The following is a 14,874-nucleotide window of genomic DNA, read 5'->3' as shown; positions in this document are numbered from 1 at the left end:
CACCTGGCGGGTGTAAGGAATGTAGTCGTGGATGCACTCTCAAGGACAACTCCACTGGAGTCAGAATGGTCCTTAGACAAAAAGTCATTCAATTGGATCTGCCAACAAGTTCTGGATCTCCAAGTAGATCTATTTGCCACGGAATCCAACCACAAACTACAATGTTATGTAGCCCCCAACCTGGACCCTCTGGCCTATGCCACAGACGCCATGTCCATAGATTGGAACAACTAGCGGATGATTTACCTGTTTCCACCTATAAATATGCTAATGAAAGTCCTAGACAAGTTCAGGATTTTCAAAGGACGGATTTCCCTAGTAGCCCCCAATTGGCCCAAAAGCAACTGGTTTCCTCTCTTGATGGAACTGGGACTCCGCCCTCTGCGGATTCCCAACCCAAGTTAACACAGATAGTACAAACTCAGTGTGTCAGCTTCCTCAAGAATTCAGAGTGCCCTAACTTTATGGACTTAATGAAATTTGCAGCACAAAAAGATGCTGAGATTAACCTTCTTAACACATTGTTCCTAGAGTCAGACAAAAGAGAATCTACCCTTCGGCAATATGATTCTGCTGTAAGGAAGTTAGCCAAATTTCTGAAAGACTCAGGAGTTCAGAAAATGACTACGAATCTGGCAGTTACCTTTTTCAGAACTTTGTTTGAAGGAGCCCTAGCCGCTAATACTATTACTACAATTAAATCTGCTTTAAAGAAAATATTTCAGTTCGGGTTCAATAATAATCTTACAGATTCGTATTTTTCGTCTATCCCAAGAGCCTGTGCTAGACTAAAACTAGTAACTCGTCCTCACACAGTTTCCTGGTTTTTAAATGGTGTCCTTAAACTAGCTTCTGACACTGATAATGACTCATGCACTTATATAATGCTTCTTAGGAAGACGTTATTTTTGATAAGTTTAGCCTCAGGAGCCAGAATATCTGAACTCTCAGCATTATCTATAGAACCAGAACACATTGACTTTCTTCTGGTGAAATATTAATCTCTCCAGATAGAAAATTCTTAGCAAAGAATGAGGACCCACAGAATAGTTGGAACCCGTGGAAGATTGTCCCACTTCCACAGGATCAATCTCTGTGCCCATTTAACACTCTGAAAGCCTATTTGAATAGAACTTCTAAAAAGTCTTCAGGCCCTTTGTTTATTAGAGAGAATGGAGGAACCATTTCCCTGAAAGGAATCAGACAACAGATTCTTTATTTTATTAAACAAGCCAACCCGGAATCAGTCCCACATGCCCATGATATCCGAGCAGTAGCTACATCAGTCAATTATTTTCATCACATGAATTTTGAAGAATTAAAAAGATATACAGTCTGGAAATCACCAGCAGTATTCAAACGCCACTATTTAAATTCCTTGGAAGCCCTAAAATTTGCAACATTGGCAGCAGGGAATGTGGTTCCTCTGGGTATAACAGAACCATTATAACAGGGTCCTATCTTCATATATATTTTTTCATTTTAGTGCCCTTTCTCCTACCTGCCTTGCTTATGGTCCCTGCCTTAACCTTGACCTTCATTTGGATTGCACTTTAACCCGTGTTTATGATGTTTATATATTCTTAATGTTTTTTGTATTATATATAGACATCTCATATTCTTTATTTATTGGAAGTTTTTCTTTAATTTTACCAATAAGTTTTGGATCTCTGACCTGGTATTGTAATTTAAGAGATTGGTATATTAAGGTTTATTATTAAAACACTCTTAATTAAACTATTCTAATTTTATTTCAGTTCCTTAACTATATGTATTTCCAAGCTTATGGGATCAATTCTCTGTTACTATTTCACGGAGCGACACAAGTTGAGCCCAGAAAAGAGATTTTGAGAAAGGAAATATTTATTTCTGGGCGAGGGACCTGTGTCGCCCAGTGTACCCACCCCCTTTTTCCTCACCCTAGGTTGGCCCAAGCTTGGGGTGCTATTAGGAATGATGGGAGACGCGTAGGTGGTAGTGGTGGTAGGGGGCAGTAGCCATAGTAGCGGGCAGTAGTCAGATGTAGAACGGCACCTCGTAGTACCGGGGATATTGAGGAAGGAGAAGACTAATTGGTAAGGGACCTCTGGTAGTGGTTTTAACACGCCCCAGTTACTATACCGACACCCTATAAGGGTGAGCGAGCTGGGTATATTCCTGCATTCCGTGCGTGTTTCTGTCCTTTCCCTGTAACTGCAGATGCAGGTTTTTGGGTTAAGTCAGAACCTCAGAGTATTCCGTCTGTGGTTAGTAGCTGACTAGCAAGGTGAATTGAATTCCCTGGCTAGGTTAGGCTACTGATGCAGGAGGCTAGACCTCCCTAGGCCACACCTGAAGGCATTATATATGATATGATATGCCTTCTCCCTGTGGCCTAGCAGACAGTCCTGTGCCGGCAGAACCTAAGCTGAAGAATAGAATTCTTCTATTGGTTGGGGGACACCGACACTTGACTCTGTTTCCTTTCTGTCTAGAGATAGCGGCGAGGGTGCTGCCAATCTCTTTTCTGTATTGGACTAACCCTAGGCTAGGGAATAGAATTCTCTGGCCACTTGGGATAGTTCTAATACTGGAACAGTCTCTCGTTAGTTGAGGTAGGACAGGCTTTACTGCCGGCTCCTCCCACACCCTACAGGACCCTCACACCTCCCCACTCTGTCCTTTAGTGATGGCCCAGCCATCACATACCTTTGGCCATCATCCTACAATCGACCCTAGTGACGGTAGGTTGTGGGACTGGCTCGGGTTTTATGTCTGTTGCTCGGCTGTGCCGGCTGCCGGCAGAGGCCGGCAAGCTTATAGATGGATGGAAGCTTGAATGTTACATTCTTCCCTTCCATTTGAACCTCATTCTGGATAGAGGACAGTAAGGCTGAGCCTTTAAATGATCCTTTGTCCATGCTTTCTCTCTCTCTTATGACTAGTACCCTGGGTCCTAACTGCTGGCAGCTATGCTTAGCTGCCGGCAGCTGGATGGGCTGCAGACCGCTGATATAACATAACTAATTGTCGGCTGGCATAGATTGCCGACACCTGGTGACCCTCCGGCGGCCAGCGGCCCACCGGCTATCTGCCGACAACTATGCTAACTGTTGGCAGCCGGACAGACGGCCGACTGCCGGTATACTACCATATCGCCGGCTGACGAAGGCCGCCGACTGGCGGCGACCTCCCGCCTGCCGGCAACCCACCGACAGCCGGCGATCTGCCGCCCATTATCCCCAGAAGGCAGTACACCTTCTGACTTGTACCTAGGTGCTAGCCTGCCGGCATATGCCGGCGGGTACTGCAGTATATGACTATACAGTAGACAGTATAATTGCAATATAGATCATACTGCAATCAGAAAACTACAGTATAGATTATACGGTAGCCCATAATTTTTCTAACATACATTGTGTTTTCATGGGCAGCCTATTGTGAGACCACTTAATACAAAGAAAGTGAGTTCTTTCTTTAATATATTAGTGATCACTAAATTCAATCCCCAACATTAAAATCCGGGAGACAGTATTAAGTTACACTTTTATATATCCTGTTTGGATAGAGATCTTCCAACGGTTTTCTCTCATTAGAAATACCCTTGATTTTAATTTTGAGGGGGGTCACAGCAATTGGCTGGACAGGAAACACACGTATGTGTCTTTCCTTCTTCCTTTCTAGCTTACCTATCCTAAGCTATATATACATAACAATATTGTATACTTAATATTGTGAGATAATTCACCAAATACTCATTTTATTTTCCTCTCTGTACAGGAGGACCATCCCAAGTGCGGGAACCATTTCTGCAACGTCCGCAGCAAGAACTTCTACGGCCATGGACTGTGCAGGACGCACGCGCGCTGTGCAGCGACGAAGGGAGCTCTGAAGTATTGGGACCCCCAGGTATGTGACGTTTGCTCTAATTTGGCTACTGAGGCTTTTGATGACCAAAAGACAATCGAGTCAAGGAAATGCAGCAAGAGAGAAGCTGTGAAAATGGGTCAGGGGTTTTCAGAACACCACCGGGCCCTACCTTCCTAATGAAAACATGAGGGCCTGTCTTTTCCCAAGGGCATCTCCGGATGCAGTAATCCCGCAACCTCAACCAGAGATCCCCCTCGTGCAGATTCCGATAGAATCTGATGTATCGGATGCCATGAAGGACATCCACCTAGAAGACAAGATGTCAGAAGTGTCAGAAGGCACTGAAAGGAGTCTTCTTGCTGAAGATCTGGAGGAGGAGTCATTGATGGCTCCCGAGACCTACGAAGAAGGAACCGAGATAGTTTCGGTTTCATCAGCTCCGATCGCAGAGCCCGTCCCCTCGACCTCCTTTGCTCCCCAACTGGCCGACATGAGTCAGACTCTAACGTCGATCCTCACTATGGTCCAAGACCTGAAGAAGCAGTCCACTGAAAAAGAAGTTGCGTTAAGGTTGGAAATGCACCAACTCGCAGCTTCCCGTGCAGCCCCAAAGAAACTAAACGTGAAGGATCTTCCCCCTTTCTCGGCTGTCAACCCATGGAGGCATGCTGAGCACATGCCCATGTCAGGGGGAAACATCTTCATCTCCGACAAGCTGGGCACAGTTCCTGTCGAAGATGTGGAATTCTGGCCCAGCCTAGGGGCCTACCCAGACTGCTATGTTCGTCTTAGGACGGAACCACCCTCGAAAGAGGAAACAGAGCCGAAAGAGGTCATAATCCTTGACCTCCCCAAAGCTCAGGCCTTGCTATCCAGCACACTGAAGGAGAGGGCCTTCACTAATTCTAAAGTGCCAGCTCTGAGTAAGAAGCACCCTTCCTCCATTGCTTCTTCTTCCCGAGCCTTCCCCTTTATGGAAAAAAGGTACAAGGCAGCCTTGAAGGCAATCGAGGCAGGGAAACCATGTCCCACACTCGAGGAGTGTAGGCCGTTCTCCCTCGCCCTACCATCAGACGAAACAGATTTGAAGGATGTGCATCATGCCTTCTCAGTCGGGAAGTTGGAGGCCAACATTGCCGGACGTCAGTTCGGCGAAGACCTCCCTAAGTTGTCAGACTTTCACCTGCGCCGGGAGCAGGAAACGAAAGAAAGACTTGCCGCCTCAATGTCTCTTCAAACCGGACTGGAGACGATGGCAAGCGTCTCCCTATCCCCAGACATGTATAACATGGTCTTTGCCAAGGCTTACCTGGCAAGAGTGACCAAGGACCTATACAATTTTATCAAAGCCAGAAGGGCTTGTAGAGAGTTCGTGTTCGCCTCTGCTGCGGTGAGGCACGAACCAAGGAAGCAGATATCATCCAGCATCTGGGGTAAGGACCTCTTTCCAAGTGAAGTGGTTAAGGAGGTCGTCGACAAAGGTGCCACGGAGAATAGAAATCTTCTCCAAAAGTGGGGCTTGTCGATGAATAGGAAGTCTTCCCAGGATGAGGGTCCCCAACCCAAGAGGAAGACTAAGAGGCTATGAGCGCCCTCTCGCCCACCTAGACAACAGCAACACCTTCCCGCGGCCACGGTGCCCCAGGCGGTGGCACAAGCACCCACCACGTACCAATTGGTACCCCAGCAGCTGGCGACACAGTCGCCTGTCTTTACCCCGGCCTTCGAAAGGCAATCCACTTCCTTTCGGCCGAAATCTAGAGGCTCCTTTCGAGGCTCCTCTAGACGCCCCTCAAGAGGCAAAGGCAACAGGGGTGGAAGTGGCCAAGGAGGCAAGCCCTCCGGTAAGCACTCTAAGTGAAATACTTCCAGTAGGAGGGAGACTATTCTCTTTCCGGGATCGTTGGACCTTTGATCCCTGGGCCCACAGCCTAATCAAGAACGGACTAGGTTGGAGCTGGAACGCAACTCCACCAACTTTCCCTCAATTCTTCCAACACTCAACCCCCATTCTGGAAGAATATGTCCAAGAACTCTTAGACAAGAGAGTAATAAGGAGGGCAAAGTCTGTCAGGTTCCAAGGAAGGCTGTTTTGTGTTCCAAAAAAGGACTCGGACAAAGTCAGAGTCATTCTGGACTTGTCACCACTCAACAAGTTCATAGTGAACCACAAGTTCAGGATGCTCACCCTTCAACACATAAGGACCCTGTTGCCCAAAAGGGCCTACACAGTCTCCATAGACATGGCAGACGCATATTGGCATGTCCCAATCAATAGACAAGTTTCCTCCTACCTAGGATTCAAGCTACAAAAGAGACAACAGTCTTCAGAGGTATGCCCTTCGGACCAAACATAGCCCCAAGGATCTTCACGAAGCTTGTTCATCAACTACGCCTAAAAGGAGTTCAGGTAATAGCCTACCTGGACAATTGGCTGGTGTGGGCAGCATCCGAAGCAGAATGCATGCAAGCCTCCAAGAAAGTGATCCAGTACCTGCAACATCTGGGATTCAAGATCAACATGGAAAAGTCGCGACTATCTCCAGCTCAAAAGTTTCAATGGCTTGGAGTTCATTGGAACTTACAGTCACACCGCTTCTCCCTTTCATCAAAGAAGAGGAGAGAGATAGCAGGATCTGTCAAGAGACTTCTAAAATCAGCTCGGATATCAAGACGACAACAGGAGAGAGTACTGGGCTCCCTCCAGTTCGCCTCAGTGACAGACCCAGTGCTGAGGTCACAATTAAAAGATGCATCAGGAGTCTGGAGAAGATACGCATCAAAGGCTCGAAGAGATCTAACAAGAGCAATACCAACCCGTCTGCGATCACTTCTCAAGCCATGGTCGGAGTCCAAGCACCTAAAGAAATCAGTGCCCTTACAACCACCTCCACCCTCAGTCATCGTTCACACGGATGCCTCAAAGGAAGGATGGGGAGGCCACTCTCACCAACGGAAAGTCCAAGGGACCTGGTCCTCCCTCTTCAAGACCTTCCACATCAACATTCTGGAAGCCATGGCAGTTTTTCTATCTCTGAAGAAACTGAAGCTTCGCTGCTCGATGCGTATCAGACTGGTCCTGGACAGCGAAGTGATAATGAGATGTCTAAACCGACAAGGTTCGAGATCACCCCAAATCAACCAAGTGATGTTGGCCATCTTCCGTCTGGCAGAAAAGAAGAGATGGCACTTATCAGCAGTTCACCTTCAAGAGTTCCACAATGTGACGGCGGACGCTCTATCCAGGTTTACCCCGATAGAGTCAGAATGGTCCCTAGATGCAGGATCATTCTCCTTCATCTTCCGCAAAGTCCCAGGACTGCAGATCAACCTCTTCGCGACGAGCAACAACAAGAAGCTACCTCGATACGTAGCCCCGTACGAGGACCCTCTAGCTGAAGCAGTAGACGCGATGTTCCTAGATTGGAACAGATGGTCCAGGATTTACTTGTTCCCTCCAACCAACCTTCTGTTAAAGGTCCTCAACAAACTGAGATCCTTTCGGGGAACAGCAGCAGTAGCGGCTCACAAGTGGCCCAACAGCATTTGGTTCCCTCTAATAACGGAACTGCGACTGAAGCTGGTCTCGTTGCCGGATCCAGTTCTGACTCAACAAGTGCAGAAGTCGACTGTCTTCGCTTCATCATAGAAAACCCGAAACCTTCATCTCCTGATTTTCTCTCCTTAGCAGTCAAGAAAAGGTTTGGGATTTCTAAAGAGAGTATAAACTTTTTAGAAGAATATGTCTAAATCTACTAGAAGACAATACGAGTCATCCTGGAAGAAATGGGTTGCCTTTGTCAAGGCAAAGAAACCAAAAGAAATCTCGACAGATTTCTGTTTATCATTCTTTATTCATCTCCATGAACAAGGTCTAGCAGCCAACACGATTTCTACGTGTAAATCTGACTTGACTAGACCCTTGCTGTATTCCTTCCAGGTGGACTTCTCTAACAAAATCTTCAATAAGATCCCTAAGGCCTGCGCTAGGCTTAGGCCTGCAGCACCTCCGAGGCCCATTTCATGGTCCTTGGACAAGGTTCTTCATTTAGCTTCAACCCTGAACAATGAAGATTGCTCTCTAAAGGATTTGACCCAAAAAGTTATATTCTTATTTGCACTAGCCTCAGGAGCCAGAGTTAGCGAAATAGTGGCCCTTTCGAGGGATGAGGGCCATATTCAGTTCACGGAGAGTGGAGAACTGAATCTCTTTCTTGACCCAGCGTTTCTTGCTAAAAATTAGCTACCCACCAAAGGGTGGGGTCCTGGAGAATCTGCCCTCTGAAGAAAGATGCATCTCTATGTCCAATAGAGTGCCTAAAGGTCTATCTTTGTAGAATTTCAGACTTTAGGGGAGGACAGCTTTTTAGGGGAGAAACCTCATGTTCGACATTGTCTTTGAAACAATTAAGGGCGAAGATCACCTATTTCATTCGCAGAGCGGATCCAGACAGTACACCTGTAGGTCATGATCCGAGAAAGATTGCTTCGTCTCTGAACTTCTTCCAAAATATGAATTTTGAAAGTTTTCGCTCATATACTGGATGGAAGTCATCCAAGGTTTTCTTTAAACACTACGCAAAGCAAGCAAGTGCAGGAGATCAAGCGTTTTGTGGTGGCAGCAGGTAGTGTGCTAAAACCTGCCGCTTGAAAACTGCGAGGAACAGTGCACTAATCGGGACTTTTAGTGATGGGTGTACATGATCTCTCCCTACGGAGTGACATGTTAAGTGAAGTGCCACCGTAGTGACACTATGGACTATTCCAAGTATAAAAGTGAAAGAAGCATAAAAGACTTACACATGTGCCATGCGTATAGCTATGCAAGTGTTTATAGACTGTAATGACAGAAATAAGAAATTAGGAAAATGTTACAATAGTTCCTTTCTAAAGTGGCTTTTGCATTTCTTTTCAGATAAAACAAGTATTTCTGATATTACCCTTTTATGTATGCTTCTAATTATATTTCCAAATTTCGTTTTATATTGTATTATAAAATGCACATTGACTTCATGCTCTATTGATTATCAATAAATGTATAATTGAATTTTGCGTCTTTTTTCGCCCCAAAATTCTGAATAAATAAAACGTGTCTGAGCATTTATATACAACTTTTCATCTTGTAAATATAATCTGAACATATACAATATCTGTTCTAAAGCTAACAAACCTTCTCCTTGTGTGTTTATATCAGGTTTATCAGTCCCGGGTTAAGACTGATTTTATATACCTTGATTGTATTACTGACTTATACAATTGTTCCTACATGGATTCAAACCTGTCTATCTTGCATGCAGCTCACCAAGTAGACCGGGGGAGGTGTCGGTAGTCAATGCATACATTTGTTCCTTTCAGAATACAAACTCTGCTTTAAAACGGTATATAATGAGACCAATATACCTGTTTGTTGGCTAGATTGTTCATACGAATATACAATCCTCGAGACTTTTCCCAGAGTCTACCATGACTCTTCCCTGTAGGAGGCAGGAAGCACTAACATAGTTCATGATTAGTTGAAATGGTGTATAACGGTAACACCATGTGTTTCTAGGTCTAAATGACCAGGGAAAATTTTTCTCGCGGTTTAGGCACTAATGGGAAATCCACAGATACATTAATGCTCTGGTAAACTTCCATCAGGACGACATGGCCTGAGCCCAAAAAAGGGCTTTTGAGTGAAGCGAAAAATCTATTTTTGGGTGAGGTAGCCATGTCGTCCTGATGGACCCACCCTCCTTTTATAAAGGCTGAAAGAATCCCTCCCGAAAGTACTGTATCTGTAGCACCTCGCTAACGCTACAAGGAATAACAAGATGGCGCCCGGTCGTGATGTCATACAGGTACTCAAACAGTAGGAGTCGAGCGTGCCTTAATAACGGCTCTCCTCCAATTCTTGCCACTTTCCCCTCTCGAAGCGAAAACGCTATTCGGGGTGAAGATATATATGTGGCGTGTCAAGAATATGTCCTCTGATATTATGCGATATCCCTAAAGGCGAAAGCCAGGGATATTCGCGCCAGGAGTTAGAATTCTGGATACCTTAAGGTAAAATTCTGTGGGATATATCACTGTAGTCAAATATAACCTAGGAAGCTACTTTAAAGGAACTTCCATCAGGACGACATGGCTACCTCACCCAAAAATAGATTTTTTGCCTGGTCAAAATCCATTTTCTCAGTAATGACTAATTGTTGTTATCCTTTTTCATTCTTGAACTTCGAGTGAATGGTATGAGGGGATTTATAAAAAGTGTAAATTTTGTTCAGTATATTTGTACAGTTTATACTGTTAGTAAAATGGCATATTCTTTATGTAATGACTTAGCTCCTTTCGGCTATTAACCTTAGGGGTCTCTTTGTACTGTACAGTATAGTATTTTCGTAGCTTACAGTATTCAATTTAATCTAAATGCTTTGTAATGTATGCATAATAGGTTTAAGATATGTACTGTACATCATTTTACATAGAAAGTATCTGGAGCTTGACAAGACTATCAAAATGTGTAGAGTGCATTAGAGTTGAGGGCAAAAATAGCCTGTCTCTATATAATGTGGGCTTAATTGGAATGTTCGAGTTGCGTAAAGATACCAGATTTGCTAATGAATACTTGTAGGATTAGTATGATAGCACCTGGGATGCCACCCAAGTTCTACTGTATCTTGTTTTAATATTCAAACTTTTTTAAAAACAATTTCTGAAAGACCTTATAAAAGTCTAGTAAAGAGACTGTCATCTTGTTAGACCACTAATAGCATTTCCAATAGTACCCTGAATACTAAGGGATTGTACCAGCAAAGCAAGCACCTGAGTTTAGTTGATCCCAAAGTTAGGCACAACAAAGGTTATGATTATGATTTGAGTTATTTCTTCCCTTGTACATTATATAGTTTATTGCAGGGAAGCCATGGAACATTTCTTAGAAGCTTTGAATATGCAGGAAGCTGGGCGAGGACTCGCTGGTAAAAAGTCCACAAAAGCAGTTTCTGACAACATTTGGTCAACACTCAGGATATGCCTCTCATCACTAAGTGCCATACATTTAATGGATGCTGTTGACAAAAGGTAAGTTTAATTCCAGAGGATTATTTGGCATAATACTCTGATATTCTCTCACTTGTCTGTATTCTGTATTAAATAGTCCAAGTGAGCCACATTAACATGATATTATTTTGGGGTTACTTAAGGTTTCTACTTTTTCGCTTTTCAACTGGTTTTTCTTTTAAAACTCTTTGAGAGAATTTTATACACACAAAAAATGTACATTTAAAGTCCTCTGATCATTTTAATTTTTTTATTTGTACAGTATATCTGTAGAGTACTTTTATCTATCAATATCGACATACTACTTTTAAAGGTTGTTGTTTCTTACATAGGTTTTTTGTTTTTGCCAAAAGTGAAGGTACCAAATATAGGGCATGAAGTTCCCTATTTTTTCATGTTTGAATGACAAGAGTAGGTTAATATTAAAAAAAAAATATGAAATTTTTCTTGGAAAATTTCATGTTTTGAGAACCTAGTCTTCAAAGTCTTTTCATTTGAATTGATGAAATAAACTTTAGTACTGTATGTGTAGTATTTTATCAATAATTCTACTTCACTACCATGTATCATAAGGACATAATGATCTTTTATTCCAACGTGGATACAAACTTCTGAGTCATTTATATGGGTTTATTCCTATGTAGAATTTTTACAGCCAGAAAGAAAGAAAAAGCTGCCTACTTGGCAACTATATAATAGGCTACTGGGCAACTCCACTGCTGGGCTGCTACAAGCTGCTGCGAGTGAATCTCCACTTCTCTCCTGGTCGGGTCAAGAGGAGGATCTCTCCTCTTTCCATCTACTATCACAACTTCTTAAGCTTGATTACCCAATACTTTGATCTGTATGGATCTTTTTGTGATTTCACATGTATCCCAAAATTCGTCCTTTTATATCCCTTTCTTATGTTCGAACATCCTTAGGAGTGTCCATGACACAGACTTTACAGTTTTAGACCAATTTAGCAAGACACGATCGTGTCATTGCCTTTCAGACATATTTTGGATGGCTAAAGTCATTATTGTATTTAATAACGTGTCAACACCTGTGTTGACTGTATGTATCATAGTACCTCGGCGTACTCTAGCAGCCTGTTTACATGAGCCAGTTTCCTTGTGTGCGCTGAGGTTATAGACGTGACCCCTGTGCATGTTGACGTCATGGAAAGCGCTGCCACCCATGTGTGGTGACGTCACAGAATGCACTGCACATATTGTACAGGCTATGATGCCTTTTCACATGTGAAATGACACAGAGACTGATCATCTGGCTACGTCCTGTGCACTTAATTTTATGGATTAAATTTTAGTCTGTGATTCAATCCCTGTTTCATTGGTGTTATGAATTTTGTAGACAGTAAAAGCGTAAGCTCCTTCATACAACACACTATATCCTCCTGTCCGTTTCTCTCTTTCCGGAGCCTTCAGTGACTCGGTCACTGAGGATGACTGCCAATAATTTTTACATGTGTTGGTAATACAGTACTGTACTTTTATTAATATATTATCACATAACATTGCTTCTCTTGGGGCGTATGACCTAATCGTGCAGTTTTATCATACACTTACACTTGCGAATATTACTGCTGGTTATGCTTTGTATTAGTTAACTCCGGTTGACCACTGTAATTATATACATGTATTACTATTTTGCCAAGGATTACATTTCTGAGAACCTCACACGGTACTGGCCTATAAACTCTTTTTTGGGCTCAAGCCATGGCGTCCTGATGGAAGGTTCCTTTTTGGTAGCTTCCTTGGGTAATCACTACTAGAATTTTCCCAGAGAATTAAACCACAGGTTATCACAGAATTCTAACTTCTGGAGCGAGTATCCTAAGGGTTTCCCCTTAAGACATCGTGTATCAACAGGGGACACGCATGTATAGACGTGCCACATAGCTATCTGCACCCCATACAGTTAACGCTTCAATATGGCGGACAGGGAGTGGCTGGGAGTTGAGCCGCAGCCAATCTAGATGTGGCGATATCGGTACTCGCGATGTAAACAGACGGACGCCATTGCTTTCGATGACGTCACGTCCATCCTCATTCCTTTACTAGTAGCTCGCTCGATTGGACGTGTTTTTTCCCTTTGTGCGACTTTATCTGCTTGCATCCTCGCCATGTCTCAACCTTCAGCTTCACCTTCTTCTGGAAAGTTGAGTACAAAGGTTTAAGTATTGTTTAAATAAGCTCTGACCTTAAAGTAAATCTTACTTTTCGAGATATTTGCATTTTTGTGGCAGAGCTTTGCCAGTCCGGTCAGCGCCATTTTATGACGCTGCTGTTGCTTGCATGCCTTATTTAGTTAGCCGCAACAGCCTTACCGGTATATAAATCACTAATCAGCGCTATTAGTTATTTAGTCTTCATAACTAGGAACTTTATATCGTGTTTTTGACGCATTAGTTAGGGTCTTCGCTGACCCCATACCAGTAGGCTTTGCTTAGCCCCTAGGCCAGTGAGCCTATCCAGTGTTAATGCATGATATTTCAGTGATCCTAGTGTTAGTTATGAAGATTTTGGCATTATTTTACAATACCATTGACAGTGATGCAAGTGTTTTTCGCCTTCAGGGACCATATAGGGGGTAGGTTATCTTGAGTGCCTTGCTAACCTAACCTTATGATAGGACCCCTATATGCTCTCTTCATCCCTAGCCCTAGGGCTTCCCTCTGGTAATCTTGTACCCTATTACATGTGATAGGACAAGACTTCTCAGAGTACTGTTTCGCCTCCCCACCTAAGGGAATGACCCCTCCCTTAGTGTTGCGGACCTTAAAGGTAGGATCACCTCCTTTAAGCGGAATCGGTCCTTGACCTTTTCCTTGCGATACGTCTTCTCCCTTCCTTGATTAGGGTCTAACAACCCTAATCCAGGTTAGGTTGGGAGGGCTGGTTTATGTACCTTGCTGAATATACGCGTGCTCCGTTTTTCAGTTGGTCCACCTACTATAGGTTAGGGTGAGCATCTCCCTTCCTAGGTGGCCGCTCTGGTGCATAACCCATCCTTTCTTATAAGAAGACCCTTTCCCCCCCCCAACCTATCTCTTGCCTAGCCTAACCTACCAGTAGGTTAGGCTTCATATGTCCCCTGTCCTACTCTCCACCCTAGGCTGGAGTGCTGGACCCCGTGGTGCTCCCAGTGTTGTCCGCTCTGATACATAGACCCTCCATAGTGCTATGGAGTCAGTTATCATTTGGTCAACATGAAGAGTCTCCACCCCTTCTTTGGGTACACCCTGTCCTCTCTTGGACTGCCTTAGCCCCCGGCCATTGCGGCCCCTGCTTAGGATGATAGATTCACCTCTATCATGGTGGTACCTTTTCCAGAGGTGTCTTGACTAGGCTAGTACAGCCTTGCCATCCCACCTCCATCTTTGGTGCTTGTCCCTTGCCGCCTCTACCCCGGCATTACCGCCGCTACGGGTGACTTCCTTATCCTTGCCGCCTTCCCCTGAGTGCCGGAGGATCGCCGCCGGCTTACCGCCGTGGCCTCTCCATTCCCTCATAGCCTCGGCACACTGCCGACCCCTCCCGGAGTGCCGGCACTAGCAGCCGGCCCCCGGCCCCGGCTATGCTCCTTTATCCTTACCCCTGTCACCCTCCGACTGCCTCCGGCTGCCGGAACCGCCGCTCCTTGCCGGCGGCCGCCGCTACCGGCTGCCGCCACCCTGGCTTCTTTGACCATAGAATGATCATTCTTGAATGCCAGAAACTCTGCTCGAGCGGCTTCCGGCGTGCCGGGGGTATGCCGGGCCCGTCCGGAGGCGGCAAGATGCCTTGCACCCCTTCTCTCAGCTATCTTTACTAGCGATAGCTCCTAAAAACCGCACCTAGACGGCTTGTTAACGCAGACAAACTGGTACGGAATCGTACATTTTGTTCAGTTTTCACTCTGTCTTCTTGCGTGTTTCATCTTTCCAGCACGCTACGTGTAATTGGCACGTCTGGTTGCCGGAACCTTACTAGGATCTCATGA

At 44.6% G+C, this 14,874-nt stretch overlaps 1 protein-coding gene across 6 annotated transcripts in view; it reads left to right on the top strand.

The window, feature by feature from the left end:
* The window catches only part of LOC137653138 (peroxisomal targeting signal 1 receptor-like), a 472,440-nt gene that overhangs the window by 396,189 nt on the left and 61,377 nt on the right, over positions 1 to 14,874 (top strand). For all 6 annotated transcript variants that reach the window (XR_011046415.1, XM_068386531.1, XM_068386528.1 and 3 more), the window contains exon 14: positions 10,747 to 10,911. Coding sequence is in view for 5 of the 6 variants with exons in the window: in XM_068386531.1 (XP_068242632.1) it covers positions 10,747 to 10,911 (165 nt within the window). In the remaining variant the exon portion in view is untranslated. The remainder of the gene's footprint in view (positions 1 to 10,746; positions 10,912 to 14,874) is intronic.

This window comes from Palaemon carinicauda, chromosome 1 (genome assembly GCF_036898095.1).
Source record: "Palaemon carinicauda isolate YSFRI2023 chromosome 1, ASM3689809v2, whole genome shotgun sequence".
In the NCBI taxonomy this organism is placed as follows: Eukaryota; Metazoa; Arthropoda; class Malacostraca; order Decapoda; family Palaemonidae; genus Palaemon; species Palaemon carinicauda.
The sequence above is the reverse complement of the archived record's forward strand: the minus strand, read 5'-3'. Positions and strand labels throughout refer to the sequence as shown.